Genomic DNA, 20,922 nt, shown 5'->3' on the forward strand with positions numbered 1-20,922 from the left:
AACCCTGGAATCGGACTTGCCACCTTCAGAAAGCCATCTAGGACAACTTTCCCATCGTGCAGGGGAACAAGAAATCATCGAGAATTTTCAGTGCACTTTCAGGACGTGAGGACAAGGCACTTTGTCCTCCGGACAATAGGCGGTGATGCGTACGGTCATCCTATGCCCATCTCGGCGCCAGGTGCCTTGCCTGCATCCAGCTAGGCCCCCTTTTTCACATTTTGCTTAGCCTTCTGCTTCACTCTCAGAAAGACCCCAGAAGCAGATTGCTAATGATAAGCAATGCTCTCCATCTGGAGACCTCCTGCTTGGCCTCTCACGTTCTGCAAAGAACCCACCATGCATCACCAGGGAGCAGAACCACGGCATATGTCCTACCTCAAAGCTGCAGGAGAGCTCCAGGCACATGGCCTCATACTGCCTCAGCTCCTCTTCAGGCCGGTCAAGACCAGGCTTGGAACTCAGCTTGTTCACATCTGTTTCCAAGTCATCATCCTATAGTGGAATATAGAAATATATATCTATATCTGTATATCTATCTATATCTGTATATCTATCTATATCTATATCTATATCTAATATATATATATATATATTACACTCAAGACAGCCACCCTGAGAAGCATCAAGTCAAGCTACTACATGTGCAAATTTTCAGAATCTTGGGACATGGTTTCCTTGATTCCAAATTATAGTGCTAGCCTATGCTAAGGAGAATTCAAGACGTCAGGTTGTATACTTCTTAATGAAAAGAAAGAATGTAGGGGTGCCTGGGTGGCTCAGTGGGTTAAGCATCTGCTTTTGGCTCAGGTCATGATCTCAGGGTCCTGGGATCAAGCCCCACATGGGGCTCTCTGCTCAGCAGGGAGCCTGTCTCCTCCTCTCTCTCTCTGCCTGCCTCTCTGCCTACTTTTGATCTGTCAAATAAATAAATAAAATCTTTAAAAAAGAAAAGAAAAGAAAGAATGTATACAAATTTTCTCAGCATCCATCACAGGATTTATCAGTCCTCACCATAAATAACCAATTTATATAAAAATTAGTAAAGTGCAATAAGAAAGAATTCTGTGTCTTGCCACCACCAGCATCCACAGAATGACAACCACTGCACCTATTCTTCTATCCCCCTTGCCACTTAGGTCCCTCGGTCTTCTCAAAAACGTTTAATGAGCACCTACTATGAGCAGGTACCATTCTGAGTACTGAAGAGTTAGTGGTAACGGAATAGACAAAGGTCGATGTTCTGTGGAATCTGCCTTCTGGGGAGAGAAGGAAGACAGCAAACAAATAAAGAAGGTCACTTCCAATGGTGATAAATGCCATGGATATATTGAGAGGGGCACTGGGTTGTGGGAAGTTGTGGGAAGTAGTACCAATGGAAACCCAATCTGGCACCACTAGCGAGTAAGGCTGGCATGTCTGGAGTAAGGAGTGTCATGTAGCCCATGAGTTGCTGCCTAATGCATTCTACATGGGGTTGGGAGACCTACCGATCTTGAGAGCAGGAGGTAACTAACTATAAGCAACTGTTGGGTTTTTGTAAATAAAGTTTTATTGGAACACAGCCACATCCTTCCATGGTTGGTTTCTCAGTATAACAGCGAAGTAGAGTAGTGGTAACAGAGACCATCTCTGGTCCCCCAAAGCTTTGTATCTCCGTCCCTGAGTATCCAGGCACTCAGGTGGGTTCTACCCTTCTTCTGTATTTCTTATAAAGGCCACTTATACTTATTCAGCGATGGGCCTGCCTCCGTGTTCTCACAGCAACCCAAACAGGGTTCCTCATTTAGGATTCTGGGACCCAAATAATCCAGATCATGCTTTCTGGTCCTTCTTCCTCAGATTGGACCCTTCCAATATGATTGACTTTCCCCAGCCTGACACTTGAGCTCACCACCCTTTCAAAGATGGTGACTTGAACTCTGGTAGGGATAATCTCTAAGTTCACTAGACTGCAAACTCCTTGAAAATAAAAATCTATGTCTTGTTTGCTTTTGTATCGTATTACCATCCCCAGGAACTTAGCCTGTAGCCTCTCACATGGATCACGGCCAAGGAAGTACCTGCAAGAAACAAAAAACTAAAAAGGAAGGAAAGAGGAAGCAAAGCAGAGGATTGCTTGAGGCCACTCTGTTTACCCTCCTCTGCTTCAGAGCTTGTCCAAGTCTAACAGCTGTGTTTGCCAAGAATAAAAAATATATATTAAAAGAAAAAAAAAACATAGCCAACATCTGGTCTGTAATTCTTTTAAGTTTCTCTTTTCTTATGTTGACGTTGAGTTTTCAAAGAAAAGCACCCAACTTTCCATTCTCAAGACCCTTACAAAAGTTCCTTTTAATCATTCTTTCTAAACAGCTGAGCCCAATTATTAACTAAGAATTTTCAAATGAAAAGGCCATCAGTTAACAGCCTGGGTCAGATCTATGACCAGAAACAAATATTCCTGGCTTCTTGCCCACATTTCTTGCAGCAAATGCTTCTGGGTTCACGAAGGAAAATCAGTTTGCTGGAGCACCAGTTCCCTTGCTCTTTTGCAACACCCCAGAACCAAGCCCTGATTCCGATGTGCCCCATTTCTCTACAACTCACGCTCACCCACTGACTTCTCATCCTCTGCTTTTGGCCCGAAGACTTTGATGAATAGTTTCCAGGCCCTCACCAATTTGTCCTGTGCTGCTTTCCCAGCTGGATTTGTTGATTTGTTTAGGTTTCTCTCCTCCCCAACCCACCATCATCTGCAGCGCGGTGGGGGAGAAGGAGACCGTCCTGAGCACTCCGCTCCAAACAGCCTAAGTCAGGCACAGGCGTGCCGCTTGTCCCTGCACATTAGATACAGGAGGCGACAGCACTCTGCATCAGACAGCCAGTCATCAAACAGCAAGGAAGACGGTAGGGGAAGTGTCATTGACAAATGATCGCCGCAGCACTGTATTATTCAAATAACTCAGAGTACACAATAGGCCTGTGCTGCCAGGCCACAGCAAAGACCCAATTTGCTACTGATGACTTCGGAAATGATTCCATTTATCAACAAAACCCTGAGAACACTGAAGGGTCAATAGCGGTCTTAACCTAGAGACTGAGCGCTCTTAACCTACAGTCTTAACCTAGAGACTGAGCCATAGCCTCTACAAGTCTGCAGCTACCATCTTATTATAGAGAACTCTCAACTCCAGAGAACTCTCTAGATAGGTAGGGAGGTAGGAGGGAAGGGAAGGAAAAGAGGAGGTTGGTGGATGGATGGATGGATGGACAATGACAGGCAAATAAACAGACCATCGACTTTTTTTTTTTTTAATTCAGGTTTCATCTCCAGGAGTGTTATAAAAAGTAGCATCTACTTTTCAGTCTTATTTTGCAGATGACAAATTTAAGGGGCTCTCATTTGAAAGAGCTGGTCCACATCCATCTCTGCCAACAGAAACAGAAGCAGAATTCTAACTCAGAGACACATTGTCATTATTCTGGGACAGTGACATTGCTCCCCCCACCAAAAGACACTCAGCAATTCCTGGAGACATTTTTGGTTCATGACTTTCAGGGGAGGGAGGAGCCAAGGGTAGGTGCTCCCAGTATCTGGTGAGGAGAAGCCGAGGGCCTTGCCAACCATCCTACGATGCACAGGATAATCCCCCATGGCAAAGAATTCTCCAGCGAAATGACAAAAGTCGTTTTCTAGAAGTGCAGTCAGTGGACTATGTCCCATGGCCTGTTTCTCATCAAGAACAGTTTTACCGGAATCCAGCCGTGCCCAGCCATTTACCTACTGTCTGCAGTTGCTTCTGTGTGATCACAGTGACACTGAGCAATTATGGCCGAGACTAGAGGTCCACAAAGCCTAGACTAACCTTGTCTGATCTTTTACAGAAAGTTTGCTAACCTCTGCTCTACATACCATGGGTCATCATGGGACAGAGACCAAAGAGCCCCCCCTCCCCCGCTGGCCCGCATACACATCCCATACCCGAGTGAGCACAGTTCGCACAGACTGGGCGGTGAATGGAAGTGAACACCACAGGAGATCCAAGCACAGATCGACCAGAGAGAATTTGCTAGGAAATGTTTCCATGGTCTCTGCCCGGATGCCATTCGCACGATTACATATACCAACCAGAAGGGTCTATCGAGAGGCTCATCCTGACAGGACATTAGAGCCTCGGTAATGGAGGGCCTCCAACTTTACAACAAGACATTGCTCGGGACCTACCAGGGTGGAAGTCGACAATCGTAGCTGTCATTTATTGAGCACCACTGTGTGCCAGGCATTGGCGTGGAAGTACAGAAGTGTCTCCTTACAAGTTACACTGGTCTTAGCTGGACACAGAGAGGCGTGTTTCCCTCTGGACCACGTGAATATGGAGAGCCCTGGAAGTGAGGGCTGCTGTACTTACTTGCTCTTTCGTATCTTCGGAGTCTGAATCTTGATCCACTTCTTCGTCAGCATCATCTTCAAAATCCTCTGCATGGAGAAAGAGACAGAAAATGGTTGCAGCTTTCCCTGTGCCTCGGATCTGGGTTCTCACCACACAGTGGCTAGTTCTCCTTTTTCTCATTATCAAGGGCACTGTCCCCCAACACCCTGACACTTACTGGCACGTGCAAATCATACACACAGAGGCACAGGGAAGCACCATCCCATGAAGTCTAAACTGCCCCATGTCGAAGGCAGAGCGAGCGCAGTATAAAAGAACACATGAACAGGGCACCTGGGTGGCTCAGTTGGCTGGGCAACTAACTGCCTTCGGCTCAGGTCATGATCCTGGACTCCCAGGATCAAGTCCCACATTGCGCTCCTGGCTCCATGGGGAGCCTGCTTCTCCCTCTGACCTTCTCAGCTCTCCTGCTCTCTCTCTCTCTCTCTCAAATAAATAAATAAACTCTTTAAAAGAAAAAAACAGAAAACAAAAAAACGACACATGAACACCATTCTGGGTTGCCCTGCCCAACTTACAACTATTTATGCAAACAACATCGCCAAAGTTTAGAGATCACATACAGGCAAAATTCGCTGTAATTCAGCACCTTGACTAACTCCCTAATTTTGATAAGAAGGGACTTAGTTACAACAAAAGACCACAGAAAGCATCCAGGGCCATTGTGGCAAGAGGATGCCAAGGGAACTCTGTTCCGTGAAAGGAGGGCAGGGTTGAAAGGCATTAGAATCTTTCGACAGCAAATTCTTCACAGAGATTAAATAATCCTACTTTCAAGCATGTAATGTGACTAGCATGGGCTTGTAACTAGCCAAAGCTTTATTTCAAGTTCGTCCTTAAGGCAAATTAATTCCAGAGCGAGTCAGTACAGTAGAGAGCCTCAATCATGGGACCGAGGATATACTTTTTTTTTTTTAAATTAGCTGAGATGACTGTACAGGCATTCAACAGCCACCGGGCAAAGTGGCTACAGTTAATAATTAAGAACAAAATAAGTGATCTTAGTATCTGTTCATTCCGTCTATGGAAAGCTTGCTTTTTTCATACATTTCCCTAATTAGCTTCTTGGAAATTTATGGTTACCCGGCAAAAGCACTGATGCTACTTTCATCTAGGTCCTTCTGAAATACTGCCAACCTGCAAGACTGGCCGGAAAGCTCATCGTCACCCACTGGCTTTACCTTCAGTTAGAGCACATGGAGGCTCAGGGGGGATGCTCCCCGGGACCGGGAAGGCATACGCGCTGCTGGATGTGACCAAGGGAAGCGGGCTCCTGGGGTAACACTGCCTCAGGATCTGAATCATGACGGAGATGACAGGCTCCAAGCGTTTGTCGTCCAGGCAGTTCTGAACAAAGAGAAGACCCTGTCAGATGCCGACACCTTACTCAGGGTGCCCTTGTTAGATCGGTAGTTCCAGTCATGGCTTACACATGTGGACAGCAAACGTCCTTCACAGAGAAGGTCTACCTGGAACGTTCTAATGGAGAATTCCGTCTAATGTAGAATCTGCTTTGGCCCAGGGCATCATCTGAAACATTTTTCTTTCTTTTTCACAGCTCATATGTGATTGGAAGGAATTAAGTCCGAAAATAGACTCAAAGGTCTTTCAGGGGATGCTGTGGCTAAGGGAAGACATTATCCAGGAGAGCCCAGGAAAGGGGCGGGGGGAGGAACTTCCTTCAGCCATCATGGTGTCATTGTGAATTACTGCCTAAATTAGAGAATGAGTAGCCAAATTGATGGAAGGCTTACTCTTCTCTTTCAGCTATTACCTGAATAGAAAACCATAAAGGAAAAAGATAAAATATGAAATCAGAAAAAAAGACTAAGTAAATCCCAAGCACCTAAATTAAATAACATGCCTGTTCTCAAAGCCCACGGTGTTGAGCCCTCTTGGTACCTACCCAAAGCAAAGGAAAATTGGGTTTGCAGATGTAACATTTTGATACTGATGGAACCTGACAAGACCCTTCTTTTCAGACACTTTGAAAAATGCAAAAACAAGTTTACTAAATTGAGACAGAGGGCTGGGAGTAAGTCGGTAACTCTTTGGCAAAACTAGGCCATTTTCTTCAGGCTCTTAGTAAATGCTTTGTCTACTGACTTTGTGCAGAAAGTTGCCAAGAGTGAGCTTCTAATCTGCTATTCCCAGGGGTTCCGAGTGAGCTCTAGGGCCAACGAGTCATAGTAGGAGACAGGGAGGATGCCGAGCACTTGTCCCAGGGGAGAGGGCTGTGATGATGCCACACTACGGTATCTCCAGGCCCACATTACAGGCAGCTCCACATTTAAAAAGAAAAAAAAAAAGGAGAAAAAAATTTAACAAACTTTTAGCCATGAATTCAAACTATCCAAATGATTAAAGAAACAAGAACAAAAGCAAAAACCAGTTAGCCCAAGGTTCAAACCAGGAATGTTTTAACACAATCAAGAATGCTATTTCCCCTTCTGTGTGCTCAAATGGTTCCCATCAGGTGTCCTGAACCCACAGCAGGAAACACTCTCCATGGAAAAGGAATCAGTCAAGGCTACCTCACCCCTGAGACTGGTCAAATGGTGTCTAGTGCTTTGTGAAAAGTACTGTTACTGGAAAGAGCGAGAACTGAGTCTGGGGTAGGGAGAGAGGGAGAGAGGTGGCTCATCATGGGTCAGGTTCTGAGCTTTATTCTTAGGAAGCACAAAGCCAGGAACAAGCCAGGGAACTGTCAAAACTTTTGGAAGTCAGTTGTGTCTGTGATTGTCACTGGTACCATTATTGATGAATGTGGCAATAATGCTGTGTTTTGCTTTGCATGGGATGGTGCAGGTGGCCAGTGAGAGGAAGGACAGAGGCAAGTTCACCTGTCCTGATAGGTGGGGCCACACCATGAATATGGGGGATACACAAGGTATTAAAATCAACAGAACCAAGGTATTAGGATTTTAGTGAATGACTGCCTAAATCAGGTTGGTAGCAAACAGTGTAGTAAACACAGTCTGCGGAAAACTTTTATGAATTTTAAAATCATGCTTGCTTCCATAGTCACCTGCCAAGGTTTCCCTAGTGTTAAGAAACAGGTACTTCCAGCCCCCAGGGCTGGGCGGGAGGTGGCCCACGGGAGGCGCTCTGGATGCAAAATTTAAGGGGGCCTCGCTGTCAGCCTCCTGCTACCCCAGGGATGGCACTTGGGCGGCTCTGCATCAAAGATGACAAGACCCCAAGAAACAGGATCCCTGAGAACAACTGTCTCAGAATTGGGGGCAAAGGTGAAAATTTCTGGCTCACATTCCCCATCACTTCCAATAATACATCTGCTACTTGGAAAAGATGATGAAATATGACAGCGCTTACCATATTCAATTCACACGTAACGTCTCTGGATTAGCTTTGGAATAATAAATACAATACTTCTGCGAGATGAGGGCAAGCGAGAGGAAAGTAGCTCCTTATCACGGTTCTGTGATTCCCAGATCTGAGCTGGCCGCGGTCAAGCCCAGTCTGGAAGCAGACGACGCTCTTTCTGCAGTATCGTCAGAAGGTCGACCGCCTCACGCTACGTCCCAGTGCCTCACTTCATCCCACCACGTGGGCAGTTTATCATCTCATATCATCCCGAGAAGGATGAGGACAGCACAGAAAGGTATCTCAAGAGGGAGGGACCATATCCTCACAATTTTTATAATAGCATATTGCTGTAATTGTTCAATGTTATAATTGTTGCTGGTGCTAATCTCTTGCTGTGCTTAATTTATAAATTAATTTTATCACAGGCATGATTGCACAGGAAAAAAACAGAGTGGATATGGCTTTGGTACTCTCCAGTTTCAGGCATCCACTGGGGGTCTTGGCAGGCAGGGGGTGGGGGGTTGCTGTATAGCACTCGGCTCAAATCCTGGAGCAAGACCACCTGAATTCAAGTCCCGGCCCGTGACCACGAACAGCATCACCCTGGCAAGCTGCTACACCCGCTCTGCGCTATCCTTCCCTCGTCTGTAGAGCAGAGATGTTAACAGAACTTCTGTCATAAGGAGGTGTGTGAATTAGAGTTAAAATAGGCAAAGTGCCTGTCCAATACTGCACAGTACGTGGTCGCTAGCAGGATGTCAACAGGCAGCACAAAACTCCTAAAATCTCCTAAGAATGCAAAAGGAGATCCCAGAAGGCCACTGCTACTCAGCACAGAGCCCTGGTAATAACTTTCACAATAAGAAAATGAGACACTTTAGTGGAAAAATCCAGAAAGCGTTATTGTAAGTTCCAGTTCTCCTCCCCACGAGCCAACACCGTCTGCATCTCTCTCTGAGCTAACCCCCGCCCCCCTCCTTCTTTCTGTGCCCCCGGATGCCCTCCTGTCCAAACGGCAGCCGGAATGGTCCTTTAAGGTCATCAATCAGTTTAATGGGTATAGAGTTTCGGTTCTGCAAGATGAAAAGAGTTCTGGAGATGGGTTATACAACAGTGTGGGTGCACTTGATACAACCAAACTGTATATTTGAAAATGGCCAAGATGGCCAACTTTATGTCGTACAGATTTTATCACAATTAAAAAAAAACAAAAAGCATACATTGTATCATGTCACTCCCTTGCTTCAAACCTGATAGAAATAAAATCAGAATTTCTTTTCATGGTCTAGAAAGTTCTGCCCTCCTCTTCTTCTTCCCCTCTCTCCTCCCCCTCCCCTTCCCTCTCCTCCTCGTCCCTCTGATTCTGTCTCTTCCTCGTCTTTGGCTATTATGGGCACACCAGCGGCAGCATCACTGTAATTTGCAAACAGCCACCACGATGACATAGACTAGATCCCAGGTTCCCTTGTTGGCCATCCCAGGACCGCAGTCCCTTCCCTGGCAGAAGGGGGAGGACTGATGGGCAGCTCAAATCAGTACAGCTACAGCAGTGCTGGGCTTACGGCACGCAGCCCGGGTGCAGAGGCCCCACAGGCTAGAGCAGCCTGGCACACAGGCCTGGTTTGGCCTCTGCTCATATCCTGTGTCCACTCCTGTAAGAAACTGGAGGCTGGGAGCTTGCTGTGAATTCATTTACTGAACAGCCGCAGTCTTCACTGACCTGCCGAGAACTGCTTGTAAAATCCTGCTTGCCTGGGTGCAGGGGTGGCTCAGTGGGTTAAGGGTCCGACTCTTGATTTCCACTCAGGTCATGATCTCAGGGTCCTGAGATCGAGCCTCTGCACTGAGCTCCACACTGGGCTCTATACTCAGCGTGGAGTTGGCTTGAGATTCTCTCTCTCTTTCTAAATAAATAAAATCTTTTAAAATAAATAAAATAAAATAAAATTCTGTTTGCAGAACCAGACTCCTAACCGTAGAGAACTCACTGCTTGTCACCAGAGGAGAGGTGGGTGGGGGAGGGGAAACAGGTGACGGGGATTAAGGAGTGAATGCGTGACAAGCACCAGGAGACGTGTGGAGATGTGGAAACACTGCATGGTGCACCTGAAACCAGTATTACACTGTATGCTAACTAACTGGAATTGAAATAAACAAAAGATGAAAGGAAAAAAATTAAAGTGAGGCCATTAGGGTGGGCTCTACTCCCATAGGACTGGGGTCCTTGCCAAAAGGGGCATTTGGACACAGACTTGCACCCAGGGAGAACATCCTGTGAAGCTGGAGGCAGAGATGAGGGGCCGCTCCAACAGGCTGAGAGGCACCAGCGGAATCTGTGAGCAGGACCTACCAGAGAGCCTGGGGCAGGATCCCCCCTCCGTGGCCCCAGAAGGAACCAGCCCTGCCGCCACCTTGCTTTGGGACTCCAGCCCCCAGGCCTGGGAGAGAATGAACTCTGCTTTGTGGTGCTCCGTTCCGGCAGCCCCAGGAGACTCCCGGGTTCCTCCCGCCACCCTTGGCTGTGACAATTGCCTAGAAAGGCTCAGAGCTCACTCAGAACTGCTGGAGATGTAGTCATGGTTTCCAGAGATGAACAGGACGGATTAAGATCAGCCAAAGAGCGAGGGCTGCGGGGCGGGGTGCGGCTGTCTCAGTCCGCTCTGCCCTGGAAGGACACCACAGACCCAGGGCTGGAAACAGTCCACACTTGTTTCAGGCGGCTCTGGAGGCTGAGGTCTAGGTTTAGGCACCAGCAGGTTCCCCGTCTGGGGAGAACCTGCCTTCTGGTGGAGATGGCCGAGTTCTCACAGGCAGTGAGGACCAGGGAGCTGTCGGGGGCCTCTCTTAATAAGAGCACACATCCCATTCCCGGGGGCTGCACCCTCATGATCTCACCCCTTCCGGAGGCCCCACCTCCCCCATGCCATCACTTTGGGCAGCAGGGATTCAGCACATGGGTTTGGGGGACCCAGACAGTAGTCTACGGCACCAGGAGAAAGATGAAGCCTGACACAGGTAGACAGATCTTACGTACACCCTGCTTCCCGGCTCATGGGCCCTTTCCTGTCTGTGCTTCTCTTGCTACATTCTGCACCCCCTCCCTCTCACAGATACGTACTTCGGGGCCATCTTCTTCCTTTCCTGCCCTTTTAATTCCTCCTAACCCAGAGCAGAGAAAGAGCCAAAGGAGGCAGAGGACTTGGCTAGAGCACAGGAGCTGGCATCGGGGGTTGCTAGGCATCAGCAGTGGGGGCAGCGGGGGTGTCTCACTAGAGATTTGGGGGGACACAGCTTACAAAGTACGGTGACACTTGGAGACATTCCACGCATGGCTTCGTCCAGAGAAAAGGAAGGTTCCGTGCAGCTCGTTCATGACAGAGAGGCTGCGAAAGCCGCACTGATGGAGAGAAGCCCACGGGTGACAGCACATGGGAAGGCAGGTACTAGTCTGCAGGCCAGGACGATGTTGTCGTCCAGACGCAGCGGAGAGGGGGATGCTGTTTTAATAGAAAAATCTGCAGATGCCACGGTGGGAAGACAGCACTCTCGAGTGCTTCCCTGCCTCGGATGTGTGCAGGTACAGAAAAAGGGGAGCGTGTCTGAGCGGAGTGAGGAGACCTGGGAAGGGGTGCAGAGAAGAGGAGGTAAAGGGCAGACAGCAGGGAGCTCCATGCCTCCGCGTGCATCCAGCAGGGCTGCTGGGCCCTAGCCCCAGCGAAGGGGAGTGAGCAGATGAGGGATATTCGGGAAGCCTTCTCCTCCTCCACAGAGAGGGTGCATGTAGCCTCGCACTGTGATGTTTAAATTAGTCCTAAGCAAGTGCATTTAAGGACTGTTGTAAGGGCTGAAATCCAGGAAACCAGAGACTACAAATCCCACTGGGATACCGAGCAGCCCCAGCCCGTGCAGGTGCTCCCCTCTGCCTGGGATGCTGTTCCTCTCGAACCTGGCAGGACCGGCTTTTCCAATAATTCAGGTCTCAGCTTGGTGGCACCTGCTCAGAGAAGACTCCGCTCCTCCCGCAGAACACGTGCTCCCTCCACCTGGGGGAGTCACCGAGGATGGCCTGACTTAACTGATGTCAAGGAGCAATATGAAATGACCCTCCTCGTTGAATGGTTGCCTCCTTAGTATCTGGCTCTCCTGCTAGAATGTTTACCCCACAAGATCCGGGGTCTTGCTTGTCGCAGTCACCTCCAGATTCCACAGTGCTAGTAATTCCAGCAACCGCTCACACTCCTAAACCAGCCAAGTCGCGGCCAGCACTCCATTAAATCCAACACATCTCTACGTTAATGTAGTCAGGCCGTGCCGCAAGCCAGGCTTTAGTATTTTCCTCTTTTCAAAAAAGAGGAAAGCTGAGATCCAGAGGGTCTCAAAGTTGCACAAGCATCAAGCACGAGGGCCGGGGACACTCCTGACCACCGCACTGCACAGCGCAGCCAATACACACGTAATGGAATGAATGAATCCACCCTCGCAGGAGTGAACGAGCAGATGAGGGTCTGAATCCAGAGCCTCTGCCCACAGCAGGCAGCAAGAGAGGTACTGAGAGTCTCAACAGCTGTGTTCCTCGGGAACCATCCAGGTGTCACCCACCTGCAGAGGTGACCCCAGGGCTCATTACCTGGGCGGAGCTGAAGAGGATCTCCATGCCCCGGGCTGCCAGGAAGGCCTCCCTGCCAGACCGGAGGTTGGCAACGTGCCTGAGGCAGAGCAGCAGCGCCCGGCGGATCCGCACGTAGGCATTGGCGGCGTCCCGGTGGTGCCAGTCCAGATGCAGCCTGAGCAAGCTGGCGACATAGCCTCTGTTCACGGCCCTGCGGCTGTTGGACTCTGAAACCAGTGGAAAAGGGATGTCAATCGCGGGCTCCCCTGGCCGCACCCATCTGGGCATGTCCGGTGCACCTCCCGCGAGACACTTATCGTAAACGGATACTAATAACTTTCCACTGGAGAAAACTGGCAGACGCCACCTTACTCCAGTGATCAAAGTGAACATCACCTTGTGCATTGCACAGAGAAGGACACGGCATCACCTCTATGGTCTTCATGGCCAAAAGGCACGGCCAGAATTTAACCATAAGGAAAATCAGCAAACCCAAAATGAGGGGCATGCTACCAGTCATCTGACTGATACACTTCAAAGATGTCAAGGTAAGGCAAAAAGAAAAAAAAAAAAAAAAGGAGGGGAAGGAGAGAGGGGAGGGGAGGGGAGGGGAGGGGAGGGGAGGGGAGGGAGGGGGAGCTAAAGGATTTATATAACATGTAAGTACAATACACAATTGCAATTTAGATCCTGGGTCAGAAAACAATTTTGTCCTTGGCTACAAAAGGCATTAGTGAAACAGTCGGTAAAATCTGAATGAAGTCTATAAATTCACTAATAGTATTATATCAGCATATATTAAGTTCTGATAAACTGTGCTTATGGAAAAGAAAATCCTTATGTTTAGGAAATTCACCATCGGAGTATGTGAACACCTGTAACTTGCCCTTGAAAAGTTCAGAAAAAAACTGTAATAGTGTTGGAAGGCAAGGTTGAAAGAATGAGCGAGAGAGAGAGACACAGAGAAACCTTTCTACCAGATTTCCATTCCTCCTTGCTAAATCTCAGCAGACTTAGGGTACAGTCACTGGGCTGAGTAAATCACCAGACCTGGCTTGGGAAGAAGTCACTGAATGAGACACCGTGGCTGAAAGGCTGTTGTGTGCCACAGATGTGCTGCGTGTTTTCCTGAGAGCATGGAAGTCAGCTTCTGGAGACTCAAGGTCTGGCTCCGCCCCAGGAGGAAATTTCTCATAGTCGAGGCTACCCAACGAGAAGGCGGATTCCTTGTGGTACTGGGAAAACGGGACCCTGACAATGTTTGGACGGTGCTTGGAAGTCCTCCCGGCGGGGATGTGGTATGGGGCTTTTTTCCATCTGATGGGGAAATGTAACAGAGGGCTTTCCTGGTTCCCTTCACATCTTCATGAGACACACATCCTGCGGGATAAGTGTGTGATACCCCGATTTTCCCAAAACGTGCTTTAAATGCTCTTTGAGGACACACAGAGGGAAGAATGGTCCAAGAGACCTCTCTCAGCACTTAACACATGCTCATTTCCAGCATAACCTCCTCGGCCGGGCTACAGGCTCAGTGGACAAACATGTCAGAGCCCCGATCTCTCTAGCAGGTGGCTGGTCACCTGTGCGCCTGCAGGCCAGGCACATCGCAGGACTGTAACAGACAGACTGTCACCATGAATGCCCAACTCTTACAGCTCTGCTCTCACTACTACATTTCTCCATTACCCAAACCCTTCACGCTGGCTTATGAGACAACATAAGGCCTCTGGCCGAGAATGTGTGTGAGAGAGAACCCCTGAGCTGTAACTGGAGAAGCAAAATTTCAGCTCAAAGTCAGATTTTTCCCTAAGACTGTGTAAGTGCACATAAGTGAAAAAATAACATAAAAATTCAGTGCTTTATTCCAGAGGGGTTTTCTCATATTAAAGGAATTTTTTTTTTTTCTGCAGGTTTGTCAAATTCTAAATTGTCAGGCTTGGCTGAGCCCCACGGAGATTTTTGACCCATTTGTACTGTTGGGTGTTTTTTTTTCCCCACTTTTACATTTCATTCAGCCATGACCCTGAACTGAGAGTAATGAGCTTTATTTGCCCACTGATGTGTTTGTGAAAGGTTTAAATCTCCTTCATTACCTCCTTTACTGAATTATTCTTTTGCATCAAAAATATTTCTCTCCTTGGCTGGTCCCAGCCACAGAGCGCCAGAGTCCTTCACTGCTTAAATGAGGTTCCAGCCTATCCAATATCTGATGTTTAAAAGAAAATTGGGGATTAAGTAGGAGGTATTAGAGTATTGCCTGCTGGAAAAATGCCAGAATAGAAAAAACAAAAACAAAAAAAAAAAAACCAGTGCACAGAGGTCCTGAGGGGAGGGAGAGGTTTGTCTTGTACCTGTTTTAAGAGTAGGAGACTAAAAACATGTTACCTTAATGACCTTCATCCCTCACTCTTTTTGGGGGTGGATAATGAAAAAAATATTTAATTGTCTCAGAGAAAAAGCCATTATTAAATCCTAATGATTTTATTCATGATTTCCTGTTAATCCTCCGCAAGCGGCCATGTTTACTAACATCTAAAAGGGCTACACCCCCTTCGCCCACTATCCCTACGTCCGTCAGTCTTTCTCTCAGACTGCCTCACCGAATCTTGCACAAGTCAGTACGCCACCGAAACCCTACAAGAGGAGATTCAGCAAACTGAGGAGGAGTAAATGTGGAGGAGAAACAAAGAAGGAAATGAGGGTCACCGAGATCAGCGACGTGCAGGAGTTCCAGACGATTTGAGAGAGAAACGACACTTCTCCAAGGGTGGTCAAAGAGCCAGGAGAGAAGGTTTTGGGTGAGCTCAGGATCTGGAGCAGGAGAGGGCTCCAGGTCCCCCGACCCTCTTCAAAACCCGACCAGCCACCCTGAAGTCTGTTTATATATAAAGGGATTCTTGCTAAGGTTTTCTTGGAAATTCCTGCCCCATACTTTATTTTTTGATTTCCCAAGCAGATTGGTTCATCTTAACTAGTAGGCAGATGTGGGTAGGAGGGGCAGACAGAGGCGCTGAGTTTACATCTCCCTCCGCATCCCATCTCCTCGCAAGGCTACCCTCAGTGCCCGCTCTCCATCCTGCTGACGGTCCTCTCTGGCCAGCTTTCCTTTGGCAAATCCACGGACGCAACCTTGACCTTCCCTCCAACCCATCCTTCCATAGCCTCCTACCTCGGCCTCTCCAGATCATATCCTCCTGAACCAGGTCTTCCTTGTAGCTAATTATCAGTCTGAAATTTGACCTAGTGAGATCCTTATTTTCACCCCAGGTATTACTTCTCTGAGGTTCAAATGTGGTTTTGTTTCGCTTTGTTTTTCTTTAGTGCAGACCCCACTGATGCAGCAGATTTTCACACTCAGCTAAAAAGAAAACAATGAATAACTAGAGGGGACTCTGCCAAGGTGGCACTAGGACTTAAGGGGCAGGAAGAGAGTGAGGACTCTATTTGCTTTAGACCTTTCAGATTTGATTTAGGCTTTTCTGTAGTCCTTACTCCCCATGTTCTCTACGATGAACTCTGTTAATCAGGAGGGGTAAAAAAATGTTACCTTTTGACAGGTCCGTAGACTGTTGGTCGCGCCATGTTGTAAATGCCTGTGGGCAGGGCCAGTGGTCCCCAGGTTGCCATAGCAACCAGCTCACCTTTTTCAGCCTTACCCCATCCCCTTCCAAAATGAATCACCTGCCTACTACCCCCGAAGGCATTTGAGATCCAGATCATCTCTACAAAGATGTTTGTCTTTTAAAGAGGAAAGTCTAGACACCTTCAAGACTCAAAGATGGAATTTCTCCCGGGGCAGATTCTTCCCCACAACGGGCTAGTGGAGAAATGCTCTGTGGCCCAGATTATTACACCTGCCAGTGGCCCACTCCTCTGCCACTTCCCCTTGGCAAAACCAAAGGAAATTTCCTCTCTGCTCTTCGTTTCCCGTATCTGGGGATTTCATCAGCCCGTTGAGGGTGAAGCAGTGGCTTCACAGAGGCCAAGGAGGCATGTGCAGCAGAGCAATGAGCTGAACAAAAGAACACCAACAGCTCTCCATCAAGACAGGCAAGTTAGTGCAGATTCTAAACTCATCCTTCCCGTAGTCCCACACACACCCTGCATGGCCTTGTTGGGCCTGCTGTCAACGGGGACTTCTGGGACATCTCGTACCTGGCCGGGAGCTCCACCGCTTTCTAGCTGTGTGGCCTAGGACATATATGGGTTCACGATCCTATCACTAAGTCTTTATCTGAACGACAAAACTAATAATATCCCTTCCTCGGGAGCTGTTGAGAACATTAAATGAGATAATACATATAACGTTGATAGCTCAATGCCAGGCACATATTCGGCGTTCAACACCAGTTGCCTGCTGGGACTGTCATTAACAACAGAAGCAAAATCCATTTATTATTCCAACGTCCCCTCTATTGTTAGACAATAAAGTGCCAAAGGGCCAAAGGTGTGAACATATTCTTTGCGGCAGCCTCATCAAGAACAGGAGCTCCAGAGTCACGGAGCTATTGCTGTGAATCTGAGTCCTACCAGTTCCTAGCTGTGTAACCCTCCTTAAGCTGATTAGCCAGTCTGAACTAGATTGCCATCATCTGCAAAGACTAAAGCAAGATGAAAAAAGATTAATTACAACATCAGCCTCCCAAGTCTATTATAGGGGATGAGTGCATAGCATAATACCGGGCACAGGACAGGTGCTCCGTGAATGATAAACCCCTCCCCCATAAGGATGACATCAAACGTCACATAGCTTTGACCAGTGACAACTGCCCAAGGGAAAGTTCCTAAATAAATAAAATATACCGAGTTTCTTCAATCTCTACGTAATGACTTCTCCCCCCAGAATATCCCACCAGCTTTACTTTGCTGCCCATCTGTCCTTAGACACCCCCATCCAGACATCCTGAGGGTCACAGCTCACTTTATCCCAGGGGTGCATGCAGAAAAGCCCAAACTGTAGACTCTTACTGTTCCCCTCTCTGGCAAAAGTTACCTCAGTTGGGTCCCATTATGCCAGCGCTTTTCTAGCAGACAGGTTAGTGTGCTAAGGTCCTCTTAACTGATAATGTTCTAGAGGTGATTAGCCCACCCTTGCCTTGGATAAGGCAGAGCTGACCAGGAATTAACACAAGGACTCCAGGTTCCCATCACTCTTGAGAACAAAAATCACCTACAGTCACACAGAGGACTCTGACATAATCATCTCAAGGAATTCTTGCCTAGGGAAATTAAATAGCCTTACCGCTTCTTTCAGGAACTTCAGGAAAATCCCATTCATACAAACTACTAACAATTCAGCTAGTCCTTTTCAGGATAGTGGCCCCTTCTCAGAACAGAAGACCACTGTGCTGGGCTGATCAAACTTCCATTTACTCAGCAAGGTTTGCTTCCAAACCCTCTCTGCACTGTGTCCCTCAACCCCGAGCAATTCCATCACAAACACTGCCTGATCTCTGTCAGGAATCCACACTGAGAGACCCACTTTGGACATGGCACTCCCCCTCTGTAATAACCCCCTGAGAACGCCACCCTTGAGACATTATTAAAACTCGAGGTACTGACAGCTAATACGCTTGCCCTTGCAACACATTACTTTTGTAGTCTTTTCAGGGAGTCAATTTAGAAGATATTTCTGGACAAAGCAGGCTTTTACCAAGACTTATAAATCATATTATATGAACAACAGGCTGCCTACTTTCCCATAATAACACCAGTTACAATTACCGACTATTTATTTACTGAATGTTTTCTATGTGCTCAGTACTGGGCTAATCATTTTAAATGATTATCTCATTTATTTCATGAAAATGCTTTGAGATAAGCACGACTGTCCTCCTTTTACAGATGAAGGTGTAGAGGCGGAGAGGAGTCAGAAAACTACCCGAAGTCCTTAGAGCTTACAAATGACCTCTCCAGATTCCAATGGGACTCCCCATCTGCCTCCAAAGCTTACACCCCAGACTGTTACTCCCAAAGCTTTTGATGATGAAGCGATGACAGTTTACACTTTTTTTTTGTGCCCAGAAGAAGCCTTTTACCTATTACCAGAATAACCAACTTCCTGAGGAAGGTTTCTGAAAGGCTACTGGAGATAAAGCCATTTGAACACCTGAAGCCTAAGGTGTCTGGGGGACACCTGGCTTTCTGCTGATGTCACCTTGGCTCAGCCCCTCCACCCAACCCTCCCCTCCATCTTCTCTGTCCCCCCCACAATCCCCCAAATTAGGGAGAGAGTTGATTTTTAATTGGAGATTTGACAAGATTTTAAAGGCCCCAGGACGTGGCACATAGTTCCTCGGGTCACAGGAGGAGAAGTTTGGAGTCTTCCTGTCACTCAGCCCTTGATTCAACAAGGCCAGCCCGGAAGTCAGGACCAGACATGAGTGGTGCTGCTGGGAAGGAGAGACTGAGGCAGCTCTTCCTGGCTCCCCAACCCAGGCAGCTGCGGCCGTGGCTCTCTCACAAGGGAGGAGCCGCCATCCATGTACTGAGGCATAACTAATCTTAATGTCACTGATCCTGGAAGTTCTACTCGATTATCATTAGCCCAAATAAGAATAATGACACTGAATTAACTTACAGGTATATCCATTTTTTTTCCCTCTTTGTAGAAGAGCTGTGTATTCAGGAAACTTCACTGTCAGTAAATTTTAGTTTCAGGCAAATCTTGTTTGCCTGTTGACTGCCTTTAAAAAAAGGAAAAAGGCTTTTCATGAGCCCCAGAAATAGAAAGCGTTAGAGAATGTCCTTCGCAGCAGTTTTAAATCTAGAGTCTTCTACTGCTTGTGTGCCTTAATCACCAGTTCCTTCTAATACCTCTTCACAGAGACATTCCCAAACCATAGGCATTCCTATGTGGTACCACTCTGAGGAAATCCTCGGATTTCACACCTGCCTCTCCCGCGGGCCCTCGGTGGGAACCAAGTCTAAGGAAGCGCATCGTTGCTAGAGGAGGGGGCGCCACCACCATCACGGACACACTCTGGACACCAAACTCCTCCAGTTCAGTACTCGGCATCCCACGAGAAGGATCAATCACATCCTGCACTTTATCCATTCCGAGGCTTGTGTTTTTTTTCCCAGGTTAGCATTTCCAAAATTAAGTGCCTCTTACCAAAAACAGTGTTTCAATTACAGCTGGCAGCGTTTTTTTCACTCCATGGCACATAAAAAGTGGTGCATCTTACAGTCAATGACAGCTTAGATTTGAGGAACTATGATTAATTTTTCAATTAGTTTGAAAACTATCTGAAATTTGTTCTCTGCAAGGGGTTATCACTTGAGAGGTTTGCTGTGCATTGGCAAACATGCAGAGGCATTTTGTCCTGAAAGCCAGATCCTGCAGTGGTGAGGCACTCGGTAAACTGTCAACTAAAACCATGCTCATTCACCCAAAACCCAAGGCACCACCATTCATTCGTTCAACAAACACTTGGCAAGTACTGTGTGCCAGCATGGGCCAGGCATAGGCACAGGAGTCCTACAGCAAGGGATGAGATAGACCATGTCTCTTCTATTAAGGGGCTTGTTTCCCATGGCAGGGAGTGGTGGGGGGCGGGGGCAGGGGCAGAGCTGAAGAGCCACAGATCCAAGTAGTGCAAAGAAAATATAGGTGATTTCAGAGAGTGACAAGTGCTATGTTGCTAATAAAACAGTAATGGTAGACGTGGCGCGTGGGGGCTCAGTCAGTAAAGCATCTGACTCTCGGTTTTGGCTCAGATCTTAAATCTCAGGGCCCCAGGATTGAGCCCCACGTTGGGCTCTATGCTCAGTGGCAAGTCACTTGAGAGTCTCTCTCCCTCTGCTCCTCCCCCAGCTCACACGCACGCTCTTCCTCATTCTCTGTCTCTCACTCTCTGAAATAAATAAATAAATCTTAAAAATAATTTTCAAACAGCAATGGTAGAATGACCAGGGGACAGCTACTCCAGACTGAGTGGCCAGGGAAGACCCTTTGAGGAGAGGATATTAGCACTGAACCTGAAAGATAGGATGAAATCAAGAAACAGAGCTCTCGTGGCAGCAAATTCCAGAAATCCAGAGAGCACCAGCAAGTGGAAAAGCCCAAAGTTGGTGAGTACAAATAAAGAGTCTGTAGCTAAATCCAGGTGAAAAACTTGAGGAAGAACAGTAGGGGATTACTGAAAAGGAGGGCAGGGATCAGAATGCATGACCTCCACCACTTGGACATTCATCATGGCAGGTTCAGCAAAAGTGGAGGGGGTACATCGTGCTGATATATTCCCTCACTCTCCTTTTGGTTATTTGTTTATGGCATCTCTGCAAGAAAGCCCTCAGGAATGATCATCTTTGCCTAAACCTAAATGTTTCCAGTTTTCCTGTCCATCCAGAGTTTTATTTTGAGTCTACGCTTCAGTAGGGAAAGAAGTACTTGGGAGGCCCAAGACAAGCCACTGTTCCCTCTGGGTCCCTGCAGAAAACCCTCCTGGCTTGACTGTCTTTCCACTGTCAACTTATCCGATGACACTTGACAAAGAAAGCCAGGATTAACACCAGGAAGGAGAAAGCTGAGGCCTTCCCCACTGCCTT

At 47.6% G+C, this 20,922-nt stretch overlaps 1 protein-coding gene across 3 annotated transcripts in view; it reads right to left on the minus strand.

Annotated features, from left to right (window-relative positions):
- Positions 1-20,922, minus strand: part of AGBL1 (ATP/GTP binding protein like 1) — a 730,233-nt gene that overhangs the window by 577,414 nt on the left and 131,897 nt on the right. For all 3 annotated transcript variants that reach the window (XM_032342085.1, XM_032342083.1, XM_032342084.1), the window contains exons 7-10: positions 12,388-12,596; positions 5,615-5,780; positions 4,392-4,459; positions 379-495 (exon numbers count right to left, since the gene is read on the minus strand). In XM_032342085.1, the coding sequence (XP_032197976.1) occupies positions 379-495; positions 4,392-4,459; positions 5,615-5,780; positions 12,388-12,596 (560 nt within the window). The remainder of the gene's footprint in view (positions 1-378; positions 496-4,391; positions 4,460-5,614; positions 5,781-12,387; positions 12,597-20,922) is intronic.

Source organism: Mustela erminea, chromosome 5 (assembly GCF_009829155.1).
Source record: "Mustela erminea isolate mMusErm1 chromosome 5, mMusErm1.Pri, whole genome shotgun sequence".
NCBI lineage: Eukaryota > Metazoa > Chordata > Mammalia > Carnivora > Mustelidae > Mustela > Mustela erminea.